Source organism: Amphiprion ocellaris, chromosome 9, assembly GCF_022539595.1.
Source record: "Amphiprion ocellaris isolate individual 3 ecotype Okinawa chromosome 9, ASM2253959v1, whole genome shotgun sequence".
Classification (NCBI taxonomy): Eukaryota; Metazoa; Chordata; class Actinopteri; family Pomacentridae; genus Amphiprion; species Amphiprion ocellaris.
This window is the reverse complement of record NC_072774.1, coordinates 10,857,863-10,883,514: the sequence shown is the minus strand read 5'-3', so window position 1 is coordinate 10,883,514 and position 25,652 is coordinate 10,857,863. Positions and strand designations below refer to the sequence as shown.

The following is a 25,652-nucleotide window of genomic DNA, read 5'->3' as shown; positions in this document are numbered from 1 at the left end:
AGGCTGATCCATGCTGTATTCACTGAGTTTCTGAAACCAAAAGCAAGTTTATTTCTGAAGAAATGGCTGAATATTTAGACGATTCTGAATACTCTGATGTAGTATTTAAATTGTGGATTCTCTCCATAATGCTGTCAAATACTTCCAATAATATGAGTAACAAACCAAACTCCTGAGTATCACAACAGCATGGCTGACTGAAACTCTGCAGCCTGTTGTCCCTCTCCCTGTCCCTCTCCCTGTCCCTCTCTTCTTCTGTTGCAGCTTCTCATCAGTTCAAATACATAATGTAGGCCATCAAAATCAAATACCTCATCCAACTGTTCAAAATCTTCTAATATTCAGCCATCACTTCATAAACAAATTACAAGTTTCTGTGTCTGTAGCTCCACACACTCCTCTGCTTCAAATGACAGACTACATAACAGGATGTAAACAAGGGCAAGAAGCAACATCAGGTAAATAAAAAGGTAGAATTTGTCTCCATAATGTTGTCAGATACTTATCATAGCAATCTGAGCTGGTTAGTCACAAAATAAACTTTTATTGACATACTTTTGATGCAAGAAAGATTCCCACACAACCCCGTTCAAACTTAGTTTTAGTTCCTATCACTGAGTTGCAGCGCTGGACTACCTACCTTAAAGGTACCGAGGAGCCGGCTACAAGCATGGAGAGCAAAGCTTAAACAAAACAAAAACAAGAGGCCCATGGGCCTTGACGGTCACCTGAATTTTTGATGTAGTCAGTTTTGCTGTTTATGGAAAAAAAAATATATGAATCCACATTTTGAATAGTGTACCACGTAACTAAATCAATTTAGATTTAACAAAGTTTGTGATTTTACGATTTTCATACAGCTAGTCATGTAAGAATGCATTTATTGTGATTAACTTATGAAGTTCAGCAGTCTATATCATTGCATGACACATTCTCTTTTTAAAACTGCCTATCAGTTAATTTTAAAACATTTGAATTGCCAGTAAGTTTTGAATGATGTATTAAACATTGAATGAAAAAGGTTCTGCAATGTTGTGGATAAAAGGGATGTTTACTTATGTTTAAAATTAATACCAGTAAATCTAGTCAATGATTAATATTATCTAAACATGTTAATTTTCTTACATCACACATCCTGATGATCTCTGAAGTATCCTCCGAGAAAATAAGTGGGAGACCAAGAAGGGCAGCTGTCCTCCTACTCTGATTTGTGTCCTACATAAAGTTAGACAAAAGTGAGCTCATGCAGTATTAGAGTTCTTATGGAAGTTCACATTGACAAATGCCCATTATACATACCTCTTTATCAAGGTACTGCATAACACTTTGAAAGGTCAACCTCCTGCTTGATGAAATGGCTGCTTTATACAACTGCAAGAGAAAAAAAGGATAATGTGAATCAGTTTTTAACTTATCTGCATCATCTTATGATATATTGCGTGAGTGAGAAAGAGATATTTTGGGTCCTTCTGCATGAAACTGCATTTATGTTATTAAGTATTTCTACAAAGAACCAAAAAATCTAGTCCATTAAAAAAAAGACACAGGGATTGGCTGTAACAAATATTTGACATTATCAGATAAGTCGTATAGAATTCCAGTATTTCAATCAATAAAAGTAAAGAAAATTAATTTCCTCAAATTTCCCTTTTACAGGCTTCCAAATTTTTTTAAAAAAATGCTCCGTTGTTTTGTTTAATGTGACAGTGAAAATAATCAATTTGGGACAAATCTGAGGGTGTCACCATGAGCTTAATGAAGCTGTGATTAAGAGTTTTTTTTAATACTATTTTCTGACCTTTTATGGAATAATCAATTTAATAACCACCAGATTAAATGAAAAATAAAATTAACTGTAGATTGTAGGGTCATTAGTAAAAGTAGAAAAAGATAAACTAGACAAGTCACACACAATTCAGACAGTGCTGCACCCTGACAGGGATCTTCATCCCCAGAGCAGCTGCGGGAGAGGAGCTCTGTTGTGATAGAGCGAGCAAGAGGATGAATAGAGAGAGAGAGAGAGCGGCGGAGAGAGTAGGCAATGCACAGTCAAGGCAGTGCCGGTTGTGTTCTGGTATGCCCGTGAATGCTGAGTCACGTGACCCCCCGTGCGTGTGAATGCAAGAAATTGCATTCACGCGGGGGGGCCTTGACTGTGTGGCAAACTAGCTAACAAAAGGGTAACATTAGCCAGCAGTTGCTTGCAGGCAAATGTTGAATTCAAAAGTTTTTTTTTTATTGCTCCTGTCATGTCAGAAGCATTTGTAACCTAAATGAACGCCAGACAACTAAAATGTCCCCCATTGACAACAGTGGTGTAATTTACTAATGCGCCATTTCAAACTTTGATTAACACGATGGATTAGCATAGAGAAAAACACGGTAATGTAGTCATATTCGCAAAGCTCTGTCAATGTGCTGACTTAATTCCATTTTATCACAGAAGAAACTGACATTGTTATTAAATTTTATCGACAAAAACTCAAAAGCACTTTCAGAAGATAACTTACCTCCTTGCCCTGTCTGTTCTCCGAGCAGAATGTCGTATACCTCGGCCCTGGTCAGTTGCACTCTGCCTGCGTCAGATTACAGCCCCCGCGCGCCTGAATGCAAGAAATTGCATTCACGCGCATTCGGGTGGGGCACGTCACTCAGCTTTCGCGTGCATACCAGAACACAACCAGCACTACTTTGCCTTGACTGCATCCAAACTAGCTAACTAACAAAAGGGTAACGTTAGCCAGCAGTTGCTTGCAGGCAAATGTTGAATTCAAAAGTTTTTTTTATTGCTCCTGTCATGTTGGAAGCATTTGTAACCTAAATGAACGCCCCTCAACTAAACTGTTCCCCATGGACAACAATGGTGTAATTTACTAATGCGCCATTTCAAACTTTGATTATCACGATGGATTAGCATAGAGAAAAACACGGTAATGTAGTCATATTCGCAAAGCTCTGTCAATGTGCTGACTTAATTCCATTTTATCACAGAAGAAATTGACATTGTTATTAAATTTTATCGACAAAAACTTAAAAGCACTTTCAGAAGATAACTTACCTCCTTGCCCTGTCTGTTCTCCGAGCAGAATGTCGTATACCTCGGCCCTGGTCAGTTGCACTCTGCCTGTGTCAGATTACAGCCCCCGCACGCCTGAATGCAAGAAATTGCATTCACGCGCATTGGGGTGGGGTACGTCACTCAGCTTTCGCGGGCATACCAGAACACAACCAGCACTACTTTGCCTTGACTGCATCCAAACTAGCTAACTAACAAAAGGGTAACGTTAGCCAGCAGTTGCTTGCAGGCAAATGTTGAATTCAAAAGTTTTTTTTATTGCTCCTGTCATGTTGGAAGCATTTGTAACCTAAATGAACGCCCCTCAACTAAACTGTTCCCCATGGACAACAATAGTGTAATTTACTAATGCGTCATTTCAAACTTTGATTAACACGATGGATTAGCATAGAGAAAAACACGGTAATGTAGTCATATTCGCAAAGCTCTGTCAATGTGCTGACTTAATTCCATTTTATCACAGAAGAAACTGACATTGTTATTAAATTTTATTGACAAAAACTCAACAGCACTTTCAGAAGATCACTTACCTCCTTGCCGCGTCTGTTTTCCGAGCAGAATGCCGTATCCCTCCGCCCTGGTCAGTTGCACTCTGCTGCGTCACTGCGTCAGATTGCAGCTAGCTGGAAAAGGGTGTCCCTCCGCCGCTGGAAGTAGTCCACTGCCGTTTTCTCTATTGTTTCGTCAATAATTAAGTTTTGGTTGACATACTATGGTTTGTCCAATTTAGAGAACTGGCGAGCATGATAGTTCTTAGATACCATAGCTTTACAGTTTTATTTTTGCTAATCCCAAAATTATGGTATTTCTTCAGCAGCAATCCCCCTCCCCCCAGCGCCCCGTTTCTTTTTTCAAAGTATAACTTACAGAAATAAGTTAAATCAATACTGACAGTCCTGATGAAACTTACAAATAGCCAAGACAACTAATTACTTTAAGTTTAATTTTCTAAAACTTATAAACTTGAGTTCAATATTCAAAACTTACCATGACAATTTGAGTTAAAGAAACAAACAAGTTTACATAACTTAATGGCGCTCTCATGTTTTACAGTGTAGAAGCACTGAATTCAAGGCATCTTTGCTTTAAAAAAAAAAAAATATATATATATATATATATATATATATATATATATATATATATACCGTTCAAAAGTCACTGAGAAATGTCCTTATTTTTGAAAGAAAAGCATTTTTTTTCCCAATGAAGATGACATGAAATGAATGATAAATCCAGTGTAGACACTGCTAATGTGGTAAATGACTATTGTAGCTGGAAACAGCTGATTTTTAATGGAATATCTTCATAGGGGTACAGAGGAACATTTCCAGCAACCATCACTCCTGTGTTCTAATGCTACATTGTGTTAGCTAATGGTGCTGAAAGGCTAATTGATGATTAGAAAACCCTTGTGCAGTTATGTTAGCACATGGATAAAAGTGGGAGTTTTTATGGAAAACATGGAATTGTCAGGGTGACCCCAAACTGACAACCACGACAAAAAGTCCAAGTTGTTGACCCACACTCCAAACTCCCCAGAACATAATCCAATCAAACACCAGTGGGATGCTCTTAAACAAGCCTGACCTCCAGTGGCCCAGCTCACAACCCACAGAACCCAGAAGATCCACTACCTGTACACTTCTTAGGTGGTTCTTAGGTACTTCTTTTGCTATCTTGAGAACTTGAAAATGTTTCTGAATGTTGCTTTGAGAACATTCTTTCTCTGTTTTCAATGTGGAAATCTTTAACAGAAGAACTTCCATAATGTGCATCTTCAGCAAAAAAAAAGGCAAAATGTACTTTTAATGCTCCATATTATATATAACATTAGCGAACATTCTGTATAAGAAACATTCCATCATCTGGAAAACGATCTGTAAACATATATATCCTCAAAATATTCCTCAGAACTTTACAAGAACGCATCATAAAAATTATCTGAGGCCTCAATAACACCTGGAGAACATTTTTTGAATTCTGGTTTGACAACGTTCCTCCTGTGTTATCATAGAACAACAATTTGTGTTCCTGACAACATGCTCTGAATGTTGACAGTGAAACATTACATTTACTTTTTAGGAAAATTATTGGAAATGAAAATACTCTTAATACGTTACTTGAACATTTGATTGAAACATTTTCTTTAAAACATTGCAAGAACTTGGAGGTAATGTTACCGGACGTGAGAACTTTCCAAGCTAACTGGGATAATTGTGTTTGTGTAAGGTCTGATTTTTTTTTTTTTTTTTTTTTTAAATTGGATGTTCACTTTTTGTGCTCTTGTGTTTTTTTCTGATTTTGTGCATCTCTGGACACCAGCGTTTGTGTTTTGTTCAAACCTGAAATTAGCACGAGACAGAAATGGTGCAATGAGGCTTTAATTCACAACATGCAACAAATTACAACTTGTAGTTTAAACACACTTTTTAAAAATGTAGAAAAACAACACAGGTCATGTGAGCTCTTGGTGATATGACTTATAATACTGTGGACATCTTTTTGTCTAAAATATAATAAAATCACTTCGTGTCTTCATCTCACTGGAACCAACCGGAGACCGACCTCTCGCTGAAGGTGGTTCCACGTTGTTCTGCACTGAAACCGAGTGACCAACCGACACAAACAGAACATTAAGGCACTTTGGAGAAAAACCAAAATCATCTAAACTATCAGGGTGTCTGAGTCCACTGGGCCTCTTCTTCCTCTGCATGGGTTCACTGCAACCAGCTCTGATCCAGAACTGAAAATCGAGCTCCGAAAATTCATCACCAACTATTTTGAAAATCTATTTATCGTTTTGAGTAGTTTTATAAGACAAGAAAAAGCATCAATTGTTTTTTTTTACATTTTAGACACCAAATAATCAACAGATTGACAATGAAAATAATCACTAGTTGGATGTTTTCAATTAAATGGCCAATAAAATGACAGAAAACCTGCTGAGTAGAGGGTGACACCTCCAAAAAACCTGCAAATATTCAGTTAACAACAGAAAATGTTCTGCAAATATCAGCTTTTTTTTAAAGTTCTGATCAAGGTGCAGGATCATTCATTTTAAAAGGGATAACATAAAAGAAGCTGCAGCCTAATATTCTGCTTGGTACTGAGTGGAGCTGCAATGATTAATCAGTTGATTGACAATTATTCAATTATTATTAGATTATTTAAACAATCAGATAAAGCTCGAGTCAATTTAAAATAAACACAGTTGAAATTCTGTCATTGCAGTTTCTTAAATACGAATAATTTCTGGTTTATTTCCTCCTCTATGACAGTAAACTGAATATGTTTGAACAAAACAAGACATTTGAGGAGAGGATAGACATTCGTTACCATTTAGAGACCAAACATGATTGAATAATCCAGAAAATATGTGAAAATCAACAGTGAAAATGATCCATTTCAATCCAGTTGGACTCTTATTATGGTGTGTAATTTTACCATGAATCCAGGAGAAACTACTAATAAATCTATATTTTGGAGCTAAGTAGAACAGCAACTAACAATGATATTCATTAGTGATTAATCTACTGATTATTTTATTGTTTTGTCTCACCGGAATGAGAAAATGTCGATCACAGTGTCTTAAAGCCAATAGTGACATCTTTAAAAGGTTTGGAGCTGCAGCCATTAATCGATTAGTCGCCAAATATTAAGGTAGTCATCAACTGTTTTAATGATCAGTTAAAGTATTTTCTGTAAAATTAATACCTAAATAACAAGACATTTGTGTAAAATTAGATCAATATTTTTTACCATTTTCCGACAATTTAGAGACCAAACTGCTGATCAATTCATCCAGAAAATAATCATTATCTGCAGCCATAGCACAAAAAAGGAGAAAATGAGAATTGTTCCTGCTTCCACACATTTCTGTTGACTATAATGTAATTTCTTACTGACACCTGATCTTCTGACCTTTTCTTGGCACTTTAGGACTCCTCGTCCGCGGCTTCTACATTATTCTCAACCTTGGTGAGAGCGGTTGGCGAAAAAAATGTCACCTCAAGCTCTGTTTAGTTTGACCTCATAACTGTATCACCTGATCTTCTCTTAGCTACGTAGTATAACATTAAAAATTCATGTCTGGCTGCTGATTAGAGTCCAAACGGTGAAGCTGTGTGCGCCGAGAGATTTCTTAAACAGATCGAAAGCTACACAGAAACCGGAAAGTTAAAAGTCAACATAATACAGATTTCTTGTGCAAATTGTGTTTTTTGATCATATAAACTCTCCTGATTACTTTAAACAGTTCTTACTTAGTATTTCAAAGAATCCAGCAGCAGCAGACTGACTGAACTGTGTGGCTACATGTGCAGTCGGTTCTGGATCAAAGCTGATCAGCCTTTAAGCTGAAAACCTGCCAGTGGACTCGCAGCCTTACATCAGGTCACTTTGCGTCGGTGAGAACAGCATCATTCAGCATCAGAAGATACAAACACGGCTAAATAAATCATGTAAACAGCCTAGTTTGGTTTGGTCTGGACACAGAGTCGATCACAACTTGCGTTTTGGGGATATTTCAGACTGTAAACAGTAAACAGTCTCACTTCTGGATCTTTAGAGGCTCAAACTCTGACTGATGAACACATTCACTCTCTGGATCCAAACCAGACATCCAAGCAGCAATAAAAAAATAAAATAAAAAAAAAACTGTTTCAAAAATAAAGAATGCAGCAATAAAAAACATCAGACTCTAAAACTGGATACTGGGCTGATACTGATGGAAAACTTGGTATATTAAAAGTTCAACAATAGAAATACAAAATCTTAAATCAAATATAAATCTTAAAAGATTTCAATTTTTTGTCCAGTCATATTCAACAAGTGCTTCATTAACATCAGATTGGATCATCAGCTGTTGGCTAAAACCAAACCTTTGCGTGGCGTTTAGGAAGTTTCATCAGTGCATCAAAAACAGAAATAAAAGCTGTTATATGTAAAGCTGGTCCAGACACACAATCAAATACAGCAAAGTGAAGCAGCAAATACACAGCAAGTGTGAACACGTTGGACTGTCACAGAAACGCAGCAAAGTCTGACTTTGTAAAAAACTGCTTTTTAATAGTTGTGGTGAAAACGGTGTCTAAGTGTAAAGACCCCGACACAGTGTGCGACTTTAGGGCGTCTCAGGCAAAAACTGACAATCGAGGGAGAGAATGTTTGGCTGTCTGAAGTCGACAAAAACGACAACTTCAACGCTTTGTGGAAGAAACTCAGGACTGAGCTTTGAAACGCTGCTGCTACGACCAGGAGGGTTTCATGGGTTCACTTAGTACCTAAATGACAAGACCTGAAACCAAACAGGTCCAAATGAGGTGAAACGATTCCACTGCAGGAACTTTATCTGAGGTTGAAGAACCTTTAAGGAAACTAAGTTCTTCTACCTGCATTTTCACAGGATTGTTTTAAGCCTTTTGAACTTTCAAGGTGGTTCTGTAGTGTTGCCGTTGCTTCCTGACATTGACTAATCTGCCTGATCTTCAAACTGCGGCAGAAACACATATAAAGAACTGCAGGACATGTTAGTTTGTGATATTACAGTTATTTTCCTGCAAAGGGCAATTTTTAAAGCCCATTTTTGTTGGTTTTATTCTACTCCAAGGAAAAATCACCAGCACCAAAATGAAAAGAACTGAGAATAAAAATTGCAATTAACCAGTTTGGTTAACTAGAGTTTAATTTACTCTAGTATAATAGATGCTTTTGGTTATTACATGTTAATAACAGAATAATGCAGAGATTTCTCTCAAATAAGGAAGCACAGACTTGTTGGCTTTTGTTACTGTGTACAGTCACCCAATAAAGCTCGACTGAGCAGTAAAAAGGCTTTGTGGAGGAGATTTAGGATCAGATGTAACTTGGTTTCAAGGTTCAGTCTTGTTTTTTAGCCACTAAATGGATATACGAAGACCTTCGAGTCACATGAGGTCCTAGTGAAGCCACGTTTGCACAGGATTTTAGTTTTAACTCATTGACAGTCTCTGTTCAGGGACTCTGAAGGCAATTTTGTAGCTTTCCGACTCTGACTAATCTGTCTAAACTTCAGCGCTTTAAACTGCAGCAGAAGCGCAAATAAAGAGTTGAAGGACATTTTAGTTTCACTGCACAGAGGAATTTCTGATGCCCATTTTTGGTGCTTTTATTCAGCTCCAAAGGAAAATGATCAACACCAAAATGATCAGAACTGAGGATAAAAATTGCTGTTTGGTTCATTGGGGTTTCATTTATTCTGGTTAACAGATGTTTTTGTTCATCAAACACTGAGAAATAACAGGAACATTCACAGATTTCTGTCATTTCCTTTCTCAGGCTTGAGACCAATTCTGCTTCCTGTTGTGTATTTACCTCCAAAAACTCCAATTTATAGTGACTATCCATCCATCCATCCATCCATTATCCATACACTGCTTAATCCTCACTAGGGTCGTGGGGGGTGCTGGAGCCTATCCCAGCTGACTCAGGTGAAGGCAGGGGACACCCTGGACAGGTCACCAGTCTGTCACAGGGCCACATACAAAGACAAACAAGCACTCTCACATTCACACCTACGGGCAATTTAGAATGATCAATTAACCTCAGCATATTTTTGGACTGTGGGAGGAAGCCAGAGTACCCGGAGAAAACCCACGCATGCACAGGGAGAACATGCAAACTCCATGCAGAAAGATCCCGGGAAAGCCGGGACGCGAACCAGGGACCTTCTTGCTGCAAGGCGAAAGTGCTAACCACTACACCACTGTGCAGCCCTTTATAGTGACTAATTTAATCTAAAATGTGTCTGTAAACTGTTGCAGGAAACATCCAGAGAAAACCCCTGAATGGAACCTTGCTGCTGTGAGGCCACAGCTCTGACCACATAAAATGCACCATCAGTGTGTTCTATTGATGCTGCTGCCCTCCCAGAGAACCACACTGTTGTTCTCTTTGTTAGGACTAAACTCACAGTCCTGCTGCAGACCTGAAAGATAACAAGGAAGCATTTTGGATGGAAAATGAAGCTTAGCACTTGAATGGGGCAACAGAGGCACCGTGAACACGTTCACGCCACGTTATCTGGATCTGTGCTCAAACGAACTCACGGAAATTCTAATTTTTCAGCTCAAGTCTGTTATTTTCTAATTGCGTGTTGGGTTCTGGTTTGCATTTTTGTGCCGCTAACATTCATAGAGGTGAGCTGTTGAGATGCTGTCGTCACACAGTGTGTCGGGGCTTCAAGAGATGCACCAGGAAGTAAGACAACAATCTCTATTTAAATTAGAATTTGTCCAGTAAACCTCAACTTCCACTGTGAAACATTCAATTTGTGACCAATTAGACGTGAATCCTTCACTCTGTGCTCCGTCACAGGAAATATTAAGACACATTCAGTGCAAAGACTGAAGCATCACACTAAGATTTTTTGGCATCTGATCGACAGTAAGGCAGTAATCTGATCATCGCTTCTGACCAAAAGGTTTCAGATCACAGAGAGACGGCAGGAAATTTCCCACAAAATCAGAGACAGATTTTAAGTTTTAGTTCTGCAAACATTTCTCAGAAGCAGAGAGGAAATAATTCAATAAGTAAAACATTTAAGCCTCAAGACAATTAAATATTTCTAACTTGGTATCTAACTGGTAAACTGGAATTACAAAGAGCAAAATATGGTCAAAATCAAACCATAAATGCCACTAGATTCTGATACGTTAGCATGGTTGGTTGTGACTTAGAAGAACAGTTGATAAAACTGTCGTAAGTTTAACTGTAAGGTAAAACTTAATAACTGCTGTTGGAAAACATTACAAAGGTAATTCAGGTCAAACACATCAATAAAATTACTTCATCTTGGAGGCAAAAAAAATTATTTTGCTTCTCTTCTTTCAGCTACAGTTGAATTTTCGGGTCAGAAATGTTTGTAGAAATAAAAGTGCATTTGAATCCATGTCAGCTGACACTCTGACTGGGCCACATGTGAGGAAATCAGTCTGAAAAGATTAATAAAGTCACTAAATGGAAGCACCACAACATGCAGGGATACGGTGCAGGACGGGAGACGTGTCCTTAAATGTATTTTGTGCTTTAACAGTCAAAGACATTTGAATAATGACAAACATGCTGTAAGCAACTGTTGTTTTCTGTAAAGTGCAGCAAAGCAGATATTAAAGTATTTTCACTATATGTAAGCATGTTCCTTTATTTAGCTGATATGACAAAGACATGCTGGTTTTATTTTAACATATTTCAGTTTTGTTTCTGACCATGAGATGCATATTTTCCAAAAGATCTGCATCAAAAAATCTGTGCATGTGTGTTTTATTTGTGTTCATTAGTTCCAATGTACAGTTTTCAATCAATATATATATTCTTTAAAATGTTTTATTAATCCATGCAGACAGATTTCCACACCTGTAATTTGTTTTCCATCCGATCTCCTCTTGGGTTTAATTTGGACACTGCTTTCTCTTTCTTTTTTTGGCAGCATTCAAAACCACTGTGCTTTTAGAGTGCAGGATGAATGATAGAAAATTCAATTTAAATTCACCCAGTTTGTTTTTTAGTTCTTTTTTCTTTTTTCTTTTAAAGCACCAAAGACAGCCGCACTGGTCCTGTCTGTTAGAAAAATTGAACAGCATTTTGTAGTGAAGCAGGATTTAATGCTGAGGGTAAAGGCAAATTGATTTCCCAGCAGACAGTGAGGCTGTTTTCTAAACTGTGGAAGTTAATGTGATGCTTCATGGGAGTTACTGAGACACCCAGACAAGGAAAAATCACTTCAGCAAAACTTAATGGTAGCTTTACCATTTATATAATAAATCAATGACACAATCCTTGTAAAACAGCAGTGAAATCACTGTTTGAAGGATAATGTCTGTGCTATTCTATATTTTTGTTATTGTCAAAAACTCCCAGACGTAAACCATCGGTGTGTTTCTCATTACTTCAAGACTCTCATCTCCAAACTTGGAGATTTAAACTTTTAAAATCACCTCAAAAACATGTAGTTTAACTTTTAACAGCTGCTCATTGCTGTTTTTAGTGAACTTTACTCAAAAAAGAGGAAAATGTGTTTTTTAGGGACTATATTCAATCTATATTTGGTGCACTGGTGAGTGTTTCAGGCAATAATTCAGATTTATTTCAGTCTGTTGTGTCTCCACCTTCATTGTACAGATCCAGGGAAACAAAAACATCATACACTGGGGCAGAAAGCTCAAGCTTCCTGCAACTTTCCAAAAAAACTTTCTTCCATGAATATTTTTTTGTTTTCAGTTTGGAAGATGCACATTGCTAACTGCACTAAATGCCATTTAATGACCACTGACAGTACACATGGAGTTTTCTGACAATAAGAAAAATACACTTTAGCACCACACTTATGTTTTAACTGGAGAGATTCAGCAATTATTCTTGGTTTTTGTGTTGGTTTGCATTGTTAGCATGCTAACATTTTGTTTTTCACTGTTTCATTTAATTTGTTTTTAGCATGCTATTGTTTTTTAAGCCCCTGAGTAACGTTTTAGCATGCTAACAACGTCATTAGCTTCATGCAGGTTTTTCTTTTTAATCCGACAAATATTAGCTTGTTAAAGTTTGTTAGCACACCAGAATATCTGCTCATTGACATTTTAGTGTGCTAGCTAGAGTTAGCGTTGGAAGCTAACAGAGCTGTATGGCTGGACATTGAATAAAAGTGATTAAACCCTCTGAACCCCAATACCTGCCAGCAGGTTTAAAAGGCATGTTTTCTTTAAAAAAAAAAATAACTAAAATGACACATTTTTCAGGCAAAAACTGTGAAACAGAAAGAATTGCCAGATTTTCAACCTTCTAACAGTCGCTGAAAATATCACCTGTGATGTTTAGGTGAGAAATTTAATCAAAAGGAAGCTTAAATTTGAAACTCTAAGTCTCAATTAAAATTCAACAAAAAAAAACTTTCTCTTAAAAGATTCTGCAAAAACAAACAAAAAAAAAAGAGTCTGCGCTTGCAAAATAAATTAAGAATGCAAATCCAGCAACTATTTGGCTGAACTGCAGACTGTGTTTGATGTTTCACCAGCAAAGATAAATCAAATCTGAGCCTAAAATCTCTTTATTCTACCCATCTCATTTAGAAACTCACCAAAAGTCAACTCTTTACGCTCATCTGTAAAACTAAAAGTCTCCGAACTCATCAGCACAACTGAGAAGCCACGACTGACTCAGATGTGATCAACAGTCAGGTGACAAAAATTGATTTTTTGGTTGAACTGCAGGCTGTGTTTCCACAGAGAAGAGAGGAAAAATAATATACAAATAGTTAATTATCTATAGTATGTGGAACCTCCATTATTTCCAGCTGTGGACACCTGGAAAAATGTTTGACATGATTCCATTATTATTATTATTATTTTGATTGTTTTTTTGGGAAATAAATCATCTGTCATTCTAACTGCCATACTGCACGAAGACATTTTGAGCTCTCTCTCTACTTCCTGTCATGGTTGTGCTGTTTCAACAGAGATGCAGGACTTGAAACTGCATTTAAAAAAAGCCCACAGTGGGGAAAAATGTGACAGGAGAAAAAAAATACACCCAGAAGCTGCTCAGAGTTCAGAGGGTTAAAAAAAAGAGTTTGTATTACATCCGTGGTCCAAACAGGTTTTGCAGAGTTAGGAATTTTCAAAGTAGAAAAAAAGTCGGAATGGATAAGACGTTTGTTAACAAACTGAGCAAATTAAGCTGTAAACCACTGAGGAGAAGAACAAAGAGGCGACGCGGAGACACCGAGGCTGCTGTCAGACCTGCGAGAGGGAATTCGTCTGGTTTGATTTATGGCACACATCAGCAGGAAGGCGCTGTCATTTTAAAACTCACGCAGCTTAAAGTTTTCTAAAAAGCTTCTGGTGGCAGATGGTGCAATGAAGGAAAAGCTTATAAGGTGAGAAGCAGCAGTGGTGATGGGAAATGTTAGTAATAAGACAATAACAGCATGTGACTGATTGTTTGCACCGCAGTGTCATTCACTCATGTGTTTGGATAAAATGTGACACTGAGCACCTTTAACATGAAAACATGACTGTAGAGGTTTGACAGGATTCAATGAGGAATATAAAAGTAATACTTTAACTACGCTATTGCTTCAGCGTTTCACCGTGATAATCAGGGACGTTTTTGTTTCAGGTTGTTGGAAACTGGTCCTGGATCAGCGCTTCTGTTACCTCTGCAGCTGTCATTCAATCAAGCTGATTATCAGGGTGGTTGCCGGGCAGAAAAATGGACACAGCAAACTGCCGACTCAGCCGTCTGGTTCCTTCATGACGGATGTTTTTCTACACTGAAGCACCTGGAGAGGAAGGAGAGCAGGATGTTGCAGGAGATAGGGAAGAGAGAGTGTAGAGAAAGTTAGACTCTCAGCATGGCAGGGGTAATTCATATCATCTGACTCACATGTGCTTCAAAGAGGGGGAAAAAAATCATCATAGTTCCACTTTAACTGCTTATTAGGACCGCTAGCATTGATAGCATTCCTCAGTAAAACCAGACAATGCGCTGTCCCCGTTTTTATCTCATACAGGACATCAGACACATAACGCTGCTTTTATTCTGTCTTTCAAATTCCACTATGTAGACCCAGCAGGACATTATTCACAGATTTGACTCATAAATTAAATATTTAGAAAACAATCTGAGATCAGCAGAGAGGCAAATTTAGATTTTTAAGAGCAACGTGCTAAATTTATACTTAATATTTCACGTAAACTGAAAAGTCAAGGTATGATTTTATGCGTTTCACGAGACACACATGCAGAAATGCAAATAAAAAGTCGTGATTTCTCATGACTTTGTCAGTGTCGAACCACAGTTAGGATCCATGTTTCTTTTTGTTGAACTGAACCGAACTCTGCTGTTCTCCCTTCTGTGACACCATAACCAAGCTGTGATTTTTGAGCTGGATAAAAACCACCAAATGTTAATTTACTGCAAATCAGTCAAGTTTATGCTTCATTTTAATGCACATTAAGTCACTGAGGTTGCAAACTCTCAAGATGGTCTTTCAGATCAACTTGCAAACATCTTGCAGTTTTGTATGAAAATTAAGGAAATAAATTTACTGACAAGATTACTGGCTTTCAACTTCAACTTTTAACTCCCTGTCGAGGCCCCACAGTCTGAACACCTTGGATGTAGGAAATGATGCTGGTGCAGGAACTTCACACAGAGACGTCACGAGAACTGATACTTGTGTTGATGCTATGCTGCTGCTGGTTCTCATCATACTGCGAAAAATGTAGAAACTTAGTGAGTCAATTTCTCAGTAAGCATCCCCCAATTATGTATTTTTAAAATTGTACAAGAATTCTACCTGAAAGTATCCACGTATTATATGAACTTAAGCTTTGTATTTTTTATACTTGATGTAATTGTATGTATGTTATTGGTGTTCATGTGCTTTGTGTTACAGTGTCAGGAAGGACGTGAGGAGGATCAGCTGACTGCTGTGACATTCAGTTAATGTAGATTCTTTAAATAGTCTGACTGAAAAACTGCTGCATGAGTTGTAGCTGCTCTCCAAACACAACGGGCTAAAACACACATTTTGGGCTAACACAGAGACTGTTCATGCACATACAATCTATTTATTTTTCTGTATCAAGAATCGAGGAATATCAGCAGTATCAGTGCAGACTATCGTAATCCTGGTACAATGATGTCCCTGCTGCACTCTGCAGGAAATAAAAACATCCAAACATCTGTATCAAATGTGAGTTCATGCAACTTTGGAGCAGACTTGTGTAATTATCTGAAAAGCAAAATAAAACGGTGAACTGTGAAACTGTGAAGGTCTTATCATGCATGACTGATTCTATTTTTATTTTCGAAACAGACCACAGTGTCACATTCATGATGCTCAGCATAAATACAGGTGTTCTGGTGATTACAGATCTCTGAGGGTGCGTTTAGCTTCATCACCACCAGATGTAGAGACGCAGGTTAACTGACTCCCTGAAGTTATTATACAAGAACTTAAAAGAGTAAAACGTCCCAGATTTCTCGAGTTCTTCTGGATGGATAAAAGCAGAATTTTGCTAATTTATTTATAGAGGGCAGAAAACAACGTTCTTTGTTTATCAAAGCAGTGAGTGCATGAGGGGTGTGACAGTTAACAACGGCTGAGTCACAGTTAGAAACAATATGTATGAAATCAGAGAATATTTTTATAACCACAGTGAGAACAAGGTCCCAGTGTGTTGGGACCTCATCCATAATGACTAAAGATAAAAGAAGTAGTAATGTTTTAAAATATCAGTAGCGGTAGAATGGTGGATATTTAAATCACCACAAAGATGAGAGCGGATAAGAATTCAGGGAGTTCTGCTAAAAAGCTATCAGCTAATAAAAGATCAGAGTTCAACAGAGACTTAAAAAGAAGGAAATTCATCACACAGTACTTGAGATGTTCTCATCAGTCTCAGGTGATACTGTTGTAAAGAGAAAAGGTCAGCAGCCTTCCAGGGTTAATTAATTATTTTTCAGCAGCAGGAGGAGCAGACTATGTGAACACCACCACGTTTTCACAACATCCAAGTCAAACTTACCTAGCATTTAATCAACATTTACTGGAAAGCAACTACAAAGTAACTGACATACCTGACTAATAACACTCATAAGGAGACACAAAATGCTGGATGCAAAATGATCACAAAGAGGCACAAAAAAAACATAAAAAGATGCAAAAAGAACACAAACTGATGCTGACTCTATGCAAAGAGAGTTTAAAACCACATCTTAGACACACAAAAGGACAACTATATGCACAATGGGTGCAAAGAGACACAAAACAACCACAAAAAGACACAAACCAATAAAAAAGGAGGCAAAATGACACACAAAAACATACAAAATTACTCAAAACAAATACAAAGAGACTGGAAATGGCAGCAAAAAAAACAAAAAAGATCAGAAAGAGAATCAAATAGACCACAGAGAGACAACAAAAACATCAAACTGACAGCTTGTCAAACAGATAAAACGAGAGCAAAAACACAAAAAACTGTGAAAAAGAGACAAACTACAAAGACTAAAAGGGAGCAGAAAGAGTCCCAAACAGAGCACAGAGAGACAGAATCAAATACAATGAAGCCACCTCTTAGAAAAAGAAAAGTATTCCGAGATGCACAATGGCCACAAAGAGACACACATAAAGAATCACAAGCCAGGCAAATAAGAGATGCAAAATGAACACAAATGAATGTTGAAGACACAAAAACACACAAAAGGACCAGAGAGATTAAAACTGACTAAAAGAGAAGCCAATTCAAACCAAAGCAAACTTTGGGAGCAATGACTTGGAGCAACTAGAACATAAGAAAACATCAAAAAAGTATTTCTGATTCTGATTGTGAAACAGAGACAACACAATCACAAAGATACATCAATTTATTCAAAAACAACACCAAGACACACAACTACAAAGACGTCCAAACAGCGGCCAAAGAGACAAAATGGAGCACAAAGAAACAGAACCAAATAGACAAAATGACACAAGCTGATGCTGATTCAATGCAAATCCACATAAAACCACTTCTAAGTCACACAAAATGATTACTAGACACACAACAGCCACAAGAAAACACAAAACAACCACAAAGAGATGAAAGCCAAGAAAGAAATGGAAACAACGTGATCACAAACAAATGCAAAGCACACACAAAATGAACAGAAAGAGACTAAAACTCACTAGCAGACACAAAATGAAAACAAATGTATGCAAAATCAACACAAACAGAGACAACGCAGTGACAAAGACACATAAAATGACTCAAAACAAATACCAAGAGCAATAAAAATGCTCAAAAAACACTGAAACAGACACAAATGGACCAAAGAGAGAAAAACTAACTTTCTGACATCAGATCAAAAAGATAACACAACAAGAAAGAGGCAATGCAAAGCCACAAAATGATGACAGAGAAGCAAACTACTACAAAGATGTGCAAAAAAGAACAGAACCAGATGAAAATTGACTACAAAGACACACGATATAAATGGATGAAAATAGACACAAAACAGCCACAAAGAGATGCAAGCCAAGAACAAAAATGATGCAGAATCAAAGCAAATGAATGCAAAAGACCAACAAAAATTACCAGAAAGAGATTAAAACTGACTAAGAGAAACATCAACACAAACACATGCAAAAATCAGTGCAAAGACAATACAAACACAAAGATGCGCAAAATTTGTCAAAACAACTACCAAGGGTGATAAAGGTGCTCAAAAACAGACACATAAAATAAAAACAAAGACACAACGCAAAGAGCCACAAAACGATGACAGCGAAGTACAAAGATGCACAAAAAAATAGAAATAGATGAAAATTGTCCACAAAGACAAACAGCAGGACTACTAGATGCAAAACTGATGTAAAGAGAAACAAAACAACCACAAAGAGACACAAAACAATAAAAAGAAAGACGCAAAACAGCAAACACATGCTGAGATATCACGTCGGCCACGAGTATCTGCTCTGGAGGCTAAAGTCGATGTGTTCATGTGAATCTTTGTTTAGAAAGTGATGGAAAAAGTTTGACAAATGTGTAACAGTTGCAGCTGTTTACTGTTACGTAAGTCTATGTGGGCTGAACCCTGGTTTAGGCGTGATGTCATAACTATTTTCAGATAGAGAGAAAAAGTCTTGTGCTGTTAGCCCTTAGCAGATTCTTTCTGTTTCTACTGTCGGACCAATAAACAGACACCTCCTGCATGAAGCTGTAAGCAGCAGCTATGATGGTATTTAATTATTCATTCTGTTTGTGCTGACCTACACAGTGAAGTCCAGACATTGAACTCCTGCATGCTGCTGAATTGTCTCGTTGAGATTAACAGACTAGTCCGTGTTAAAGCCCTTTCTGTAGGATAATTTTCTGATATTTTCATGAACGTACAGCTTGTTGTGTCCAGAGGGAGATGAGGACTTTGCACCGTCTTTTTATAAAACACAGGACATGAAGCAGCGGACACAGGAGGGACCTACCAGCCTGAGGGCCACAAGCCATACTGTAGGACGTCCACAGATTAACAGCCATCAGGAACGTCGCTATGAAGCCAAACACCTACACACACACACACAGAACGGACTTCAGGTCAGCACGACAACACTTAATCACTTACTTAATTAATCGGACTATTTAAACAGAACTTTTCATACAACTTCAATGTTACACAAACTGCTTCCTGATGAAAGGAATAAAGTCACTAAAAACATCACAGTAAAAAACTCAGTAAAAGACGCCATGTAGATGAAACACCACAATTTGTGTCAGTCTGAAGTTATCACTCTTTTCAGACTCATTTTGGCTGTAACTGTGCAGCCTCACAATCCTCCGAGCTCCCTGGTGATCCCAGAGTCCATTTGGTTTACGTACCGATCCGGCCACCAGCGCTGAAACTCCTCCGCTCTTCACCGAGGCGATGATGGAGGCAATGAAGAGGAGGACGCACCCCACAGAGTAATGGAAGAACTCCTGAAAAAGAAGACACAACAGGCATTTATCTGACAGCTGGAGAGGCAGAAGATTTCTAATGAGCCTCTCACAGAGCATCAGGAGTGTTCCTCTGGACATTCCTTTATTTCAAACAACTTCATTCTGATTGAGCAACACGTGTGTCTGCAGCAGAGGAAGCTGCAGTTTCAGGGTCGCAGCTGTTGAACCTTTGCTTTTCATCAACTATGTTGGTCCAGATAACATGGCGAACATTTGTTTACTCCAAAGGCTAGCTAACTTTTCTGGTTCACAGACACTGGCCAAAAAAAAAAAAAGAAGTCAACAGTTTTGAGTGGAATAAACTTTTAGAATCATAACTCATTTATTAGAAACTAGAATTTTAGATGGAAAAAAAAACACATAAAATTATAATTTGTTAGCTAAAAAGTATTATTTTGATGGAATAAACCTTTTAAACTTCAAGTACTTAGTCAGAAATTAGGATTTTGTGTGAAAGAAAATCTTTAAAACCATAACTCAGTTGTTAGAAAGTAGAATTTTGGATTGATCAAACCTTTAAAACAAAAATGTGCAAGTTAGAAGGTGATATTTTGGTGGAATAAACCTTTAAAACTTCAAGTACATGGTCAGAAATTAGGATTTTGGTGGAATAAAATCTTTAAAACCATAACTCAATTGTGGAAAGTAGAATTTTGGATTGATCAAACCTTTTAAAACCAAAATGTACAAGATAGAAGGTGATATTTTGGTGGAATAAATCTTTAAAACTTTAAGTACTTCAACAGAAACCAGTAATTGGGGGTGAAATAAATCTTTTTATTTTGGGTGGAATTAGCCTTTAAAAAATAACTTGCTAGATAGAAAGTAGTATTTTGTTGGATTAAAACTTTAAAACTACAAGTACTTGGACAAAAACAGAATTCAATTGTTAAAAAGTAGAACTTTGGGTGGAACAAATCTTAAAACATAAGTCATTTATTGGAAAAGAGCATCTTTAGTGGACTAAAATCTTGAAAAACATAACCTGCAAGTTAGAAACCTTTAAAACCGGAATTTGCACACTTGAGTGATTAACTTGAGTCGGTCCACAGCTGACAGTAAACTCAAAGGAAACCTGAGCATGTGGGTGTGAAAATACAAATAAGGAAGTGCTGCTTTAATATAAATTGAACTGACACCTGCAGATTTCCCTTTCTGAACCCTCTAAATTTACATTATGGGTAAACATCACACAAGTTCCTGTTAAATCACACTTAGAATCAGTCAAGTCTTCACTGCAGAACTTCAAATGCAGAGAGGTTAAGTTAAGATTAGCATTCAGAGGGGCTAGATGATGCACTTTTTTATTCTAGACTCACCATCAGAGGCCAGCTGATGGAGGTTTTTATTATAGATTCAGCGTCAAAGGCCAGTTGATGGAGGTTTTTAATCTTGACTCACCATCAGAGGCCAGTTGTTGCAGATTTTTAATCTAGACTCGCCATCAGATAGCAGTTATTGCAAGTTTTTATTCTAGATTTAATGTCAGAGGCCAGTTGATGGAGGTTTTTATTCTAGATTCACCATCAGAGGCCAGTTGCTGCAAGTTTTTAATCTAGACTCACCATCAGGGGTCAGTTGTTGCACATTATTATTATAGACTCACCGTCAGAGGCCAGTTATTGCAGTTTTTCATTCTTGATTTACTGTAAGAGGCCAGTTGATGGAGGTTTTTAATCTAGACACACCATAAGAAGCCAGTTATTGCACCTTTTCACTCTAGATTCACCATCTGAGACTAGTAGTTGCAAGTTTTTAATCTACTCATCATCAGAGACCAGTTGTGGCACGTTATTATTCTAGATTTAATGTCAGAGGGCAGTTGATGGAGGTCTTTAATCTAGACTCACCATCAGAGGTCAGGTGTTGGAGGTTTTTATTCTAGACTCACCGTCAGAGGCCAGTTGATGCAGGGCATCTTGCCCTGCAGCCTGAACAGGTGCATGAGGAGGAAAATTAAGAAGGCGAGTAAGAACCAGAGCGCCACCACCTCGAAGAAACAGAAGGCGTGCCAGCTGGGCCAGCCATGAACACAGTAGACGCACAGGAAGGCAATGAGCAGGGAGAGCTGCAACAAAACAAAAATACAACAAAATTTTTAACTTAATAAAGCCGTATGTGAGGCTGCAGTTTAACAGGTCAGTCTGCTTACATTCTACATTTTACTATATCATGTGCAATTCAAACTGACACTAAGTTAGTGAGTCTAAATATTTTTTTACTTTATTCCTTTATATGAACACAAAATGACATGAAACTTCAAAAACACAAAAAATCCCACATAAGATGAAAAAAAAACCAAAGAGAAGTTTTAGACACTCAGAATTACAAAAAATAGACACAAAACCATCACAGGCATAAAACAAACAAAAAGAGATAGAAAACAACCATAGAGACTTACAAAACAAGTACAGAAACAAAAAACTACTACACAAAGGCACAACACGATTGAAGAGACACAAAACGACCACAAAGACACAAAAATCACCTCAAAAAGTTCAAAAGATCGAAAAAAAACCCCACTACAAAGACACTCAAAATGACCAATAACAGACAAAAAACCACCACATAATACAACTACAAAGAGACTGACTACATGAAAATACCCAAAAACACAGAGACGCAAAATGATCACAAAGAGACAGACAACAACCAGAGAGACTAAAACAACTATACAATGACTCAAAACAACCACAAATATGCACAAAACAACCAATAAAGAGACACATAACACTATAATAAACAGAAGAAAAAATCATCAGAAAGACACATAAATTGACCACAGACAAACAAAACAACTACAAAGGGACAGAAAGAACTACACAACGACACAAAATGATGAAAAATAGACAGAAAACAACTACTGAGATTTACAAAAACAACTACACAATATATTCAAAATAAACAGAAACATAACCAAAATAAAGTCACACTAAACAACCACAAAGAGACACAAAACAACCACCAAAGATAAAAGAGACACAAATCAACCTCAAAGACAAAGAAGACACAAAAAACAACCAAGACAAAGGAGACACACAACAACCACAAAGACGAAGGAGACACAAAACAACCACCAAAGACAAAAGAAACAGAAATCAATTATATTGACTACATAGAGACGCAAAACAACCACAAAGAGACACAAAACAACCACAAAGACAAAAGGAGACACAAAATAACCACCAAAGACAAAAAAGACACAAATCAACTATATGGACAACATAGAGACAACACAACCACAAGGGATGCAAAACAACTACAAACTCACACAAAACAAACACCAAAGACATAAAATGACTACATAGACACACAAAACAACCACAAAGAGATGCAAATACACCACAAAGAGGCATGGAGACACAAACCAACCACACAAAAACACACAGACAAATCCAACCACAAAGAGCCTCCAACACACAACAAATCCTTCAGTGTCTCTTTCAGCGTGGGGGTCTTTTTCTAGCTCTGTCCGGGGAGCCGGGTGGGGCTCCAGGGGCCCGGGGACTTCCGGCTGTCTGACCGTCCGTCCAGGCCTGGACTGGTCAGTGGCAGCAGACTGAAGGAAGTTAGCGCTAAGATCAATAGTTGTCCGTTAACCGTTGACTGGCGTCACGTGTGGCCATCACACTGATCAATATCACTAATATTCACCTATATTGATCCGCACTGACAGGTATTTCCCATCGACTGGCTCACAATAAAACACAAAACTGAAATAAATCATCACCAGCAGCATCTATAAACTCCACGTTCAACTCCTGCTGTGCTAACAACTTAGCTAACGGCTCCGCTAAAGGCAGCTAGTCCCGGTGTGTCCGCTCAGCTCAGTGCGAGCCGGACTCGGTCATTCCGGGTCAAACTCCCCGTTCAACCCGCTAGAATCTGGGCGGGACCGACTCACCGTCTGTCCTATCTTGAGCATTCCCGGGATGGTACCGAGGTAGCCCGTGTTCAGGACGCTGTCCCCGGACCGGACCGTCGTGGTCGTTGTGGTGATGACGGTGTGCGACATGTTGACGGTAAACGGCCGGTAAACGAACGTGTGAACTAGTTAAACGTCAGTCACCGACTGGAAACGGTAACAGCATCGACTGTATCAGCAGGTACCGCCCGTCTCCGTCCTCACCGTCAAGTTACACCGAGAAACACGACTGTTTCTGGGACCCGGTTCACCGTAAAATACCCGGATCGCACGCATATTATGTTATATATTATATTATATTATATTATATTATATTATACTATATTATATTATATTATATTATATTATATTATATTATATTATATTATATTATATTATATTATATTATATTATATTATATTATATTCATGTAATTTTGTTTTTTTTTATTTTATTGTATTAAAATTCATTATATTATATTATAGTTTAATATTTTAATTAAATGATAAATTGTTTGGTTGACAAATCATCAGTAGAAGTGGAGCTGACATCATAAATATTCTTGTTTTGCTCAACTAAAATCCAAATATTTAATTGCACAATCAAGAAAATCAGCATATCTACAAATACTTGTCTTTTTTGTATTTTTTTTCAGAATGGCTGAAATTTTAAATTTATTATCAGAATAGTTGGTTTGCATGGCATAAAATTACAATAAATGGAATTTTTGTGGTGACTGTGTGTCATTTTGTGGCTATTTTGCATCTTTCGGTGGTTTTGTGCTTCAATTGTCATTTTGTGTCTCCTCGTGGTTGTTTTGAATCTTTTATCTGAGCTCTGTGACAAGATTCAGATGCTACAGAAAGTGATGTGCACTATTTAATGCATTGTGCTTAGGGTCTGTGGTCCTTAAATCCAGCTAATTTCCATCTCTGATCAGTGTTGACAGAGCTCTTTTTATGTAGTACATCTTAAACAAATGTACTTAGCTTTCTGGAGAATTTTCCAACAGTTTCTTTCTATGAGCTCTGACAGAAAGTCAAAAGCTGATGTTACTGAGTCAGTAAAATCTTTTTCACTGGGCCTCACTGAGATTCATAATCAGATTAGAAGTCATGTGAAATACCATCCACAAACAGAGAACACATCACATATAATACATTTAATATAACAAGAGGAACACGTGTCTACTTAAGATGAAATAAAATCTGAGATCTAGGAACAAGCATAGATTGTCCTTGTATTGTTTATTGTCTCAAAATCTTAATTAGGTTTACCATAAATGTGGTTATAGTTAAAAGTAATCTGAAGACAGATATTTTTCCGATGATTTAAAGTAATCATTTTCAATATAATATACTGTAACTCACCTTTTCTCAGTTTTATTGTATGTTTTATCTCTTGCATGACTGCATTTTAACTTTTTGGCATTTTATTTTTAATTATTCTACAAAATGTATGTGCACTTCATTCAACTCTTCCTGATGTATTTCATTTTATGAGTTTTATTTTACTCTGCTGAATTCTGTATACTCCTGTAGAGCACTGAATAACTTGTTTAAAGATGACGTGAGGCTTTTATTTTGAAGGGTAGACGGTGTGTGTGCGGCTTTGTGGGAGGCAGTCAGTCAGTTTGAGCTCTAAGTGCTGCTGGAGGTGTGGTCTGTGTCAGGAAACACTGCAGCAGCAGCAGCAGCAGCAGCAGACTCAACACATTGTACTTCAGTGACAACACATCAATACACACTGGATACACTGCAGACTGCTCCAGAACACACACACACACACACACACACACACACACACACACACACACACACACACACACACACACACACACACACACACACACACACACACACACACTGACTAAAATAAGCACTATCAAAGTCATTATTTCATCTGCTTCATTTAAAGGAGACAAAACAACCACCAGGAGACACAAAAGGACAAAAATAGCACAAAATTACTATAATTAAACTTGATCTTTGGCCGATTTTCTTTCGCTTTTTTCTTCTTAAAAAGAGATCTAAATGTATTGTAAAATAGGCAGAAAACAAAAGTGGGATAATAACTGTTTAAAAACCTGATCAAACCTGATTAAAAAAAACCCATAGATGGTCAATTTTAAAATCAAAAGAATAGGATGGACAACATG

At 37.5% G+C, this 25,652-nt stretch overlaps 1 protein-coding gene and 1 long non-coding RNA gene across 2 annotated transcripts; both read right to left on the bottom strand.

Moving 5' to 3' along the window:
• Nucleotides 1–321: 321 nt before the first annotated feature.
• Nucleotides 322–2,605, bottom strand: LOC129349685 (uncharacterized). Its single transcript, XR_008602785.1, has 3 exons — nucleotides 2,511–2,605; nucleotides 1,300–1,371; nucleotides 322–1,215 (listed from the first exon to the last, which is right to left on the bottom strand). It is a non-coding gene; the product is annotated as an uncharacterized LOC129349685 (long non-coding RNA).
• Nucleotides 2,606–5,441: 2,836 nt separating this feature from the next.
• cmtm7 (CKLF-like MARVEL transmembrane domain containing 7) lies at nucleotides 5,442–23,722 on the bottom strand. Its single transcript, XM_023281934.3, has 5 exons — nucleotides 23,495–23,722; nucleotides 21,482–21,658; nucleotides 19,471–19,569; nucleotides 19,080–19,158; nucleotides 5,442–14,387 (listed from the first exon to the last, which is right to left on the bottom strand). The coding sequence occupies exons 1-5, from the start codon at nucleotides 23,603–23,605 to the stop codon at nucleotides 14,374–14,376; spliced, it is 480 nt and encodes a 159-aa protein (XP_023137702.1). The 5' UTR covers nucleotides 23,606–23,722; the 3' UTR covers nucleotides 5,442–14,373.
• Between the last annotated feature and the right edge of the window lie 1,930 nt (nucleotides 23,723–25,652).

Bases quoted from the DNA above. Each gene is read 5' to 3' on its own strand.
- cmtm7 (XM_023281934.3), bottom strand. From the start codon at position 23,605: ATGTCGCACACCGTCATCACCACAACGACCACGACGGTCCGGTCCGGG. The intron at 21,659-23,494 runs GTGAGTCGGTCC...GTTTTGTTGCAG, and splicing joins TGCTCAAGATAGGACAGACG to CTCTCCCTGCTCATTGCCTT. The intron at 19,159-19,470 runs GTACGTAAACCA...GTGTGTGTGTAG, and splicing joins CAGCGCTGGTGGCCGGATCG to GTGTTTGGCTTCATAGCGAC.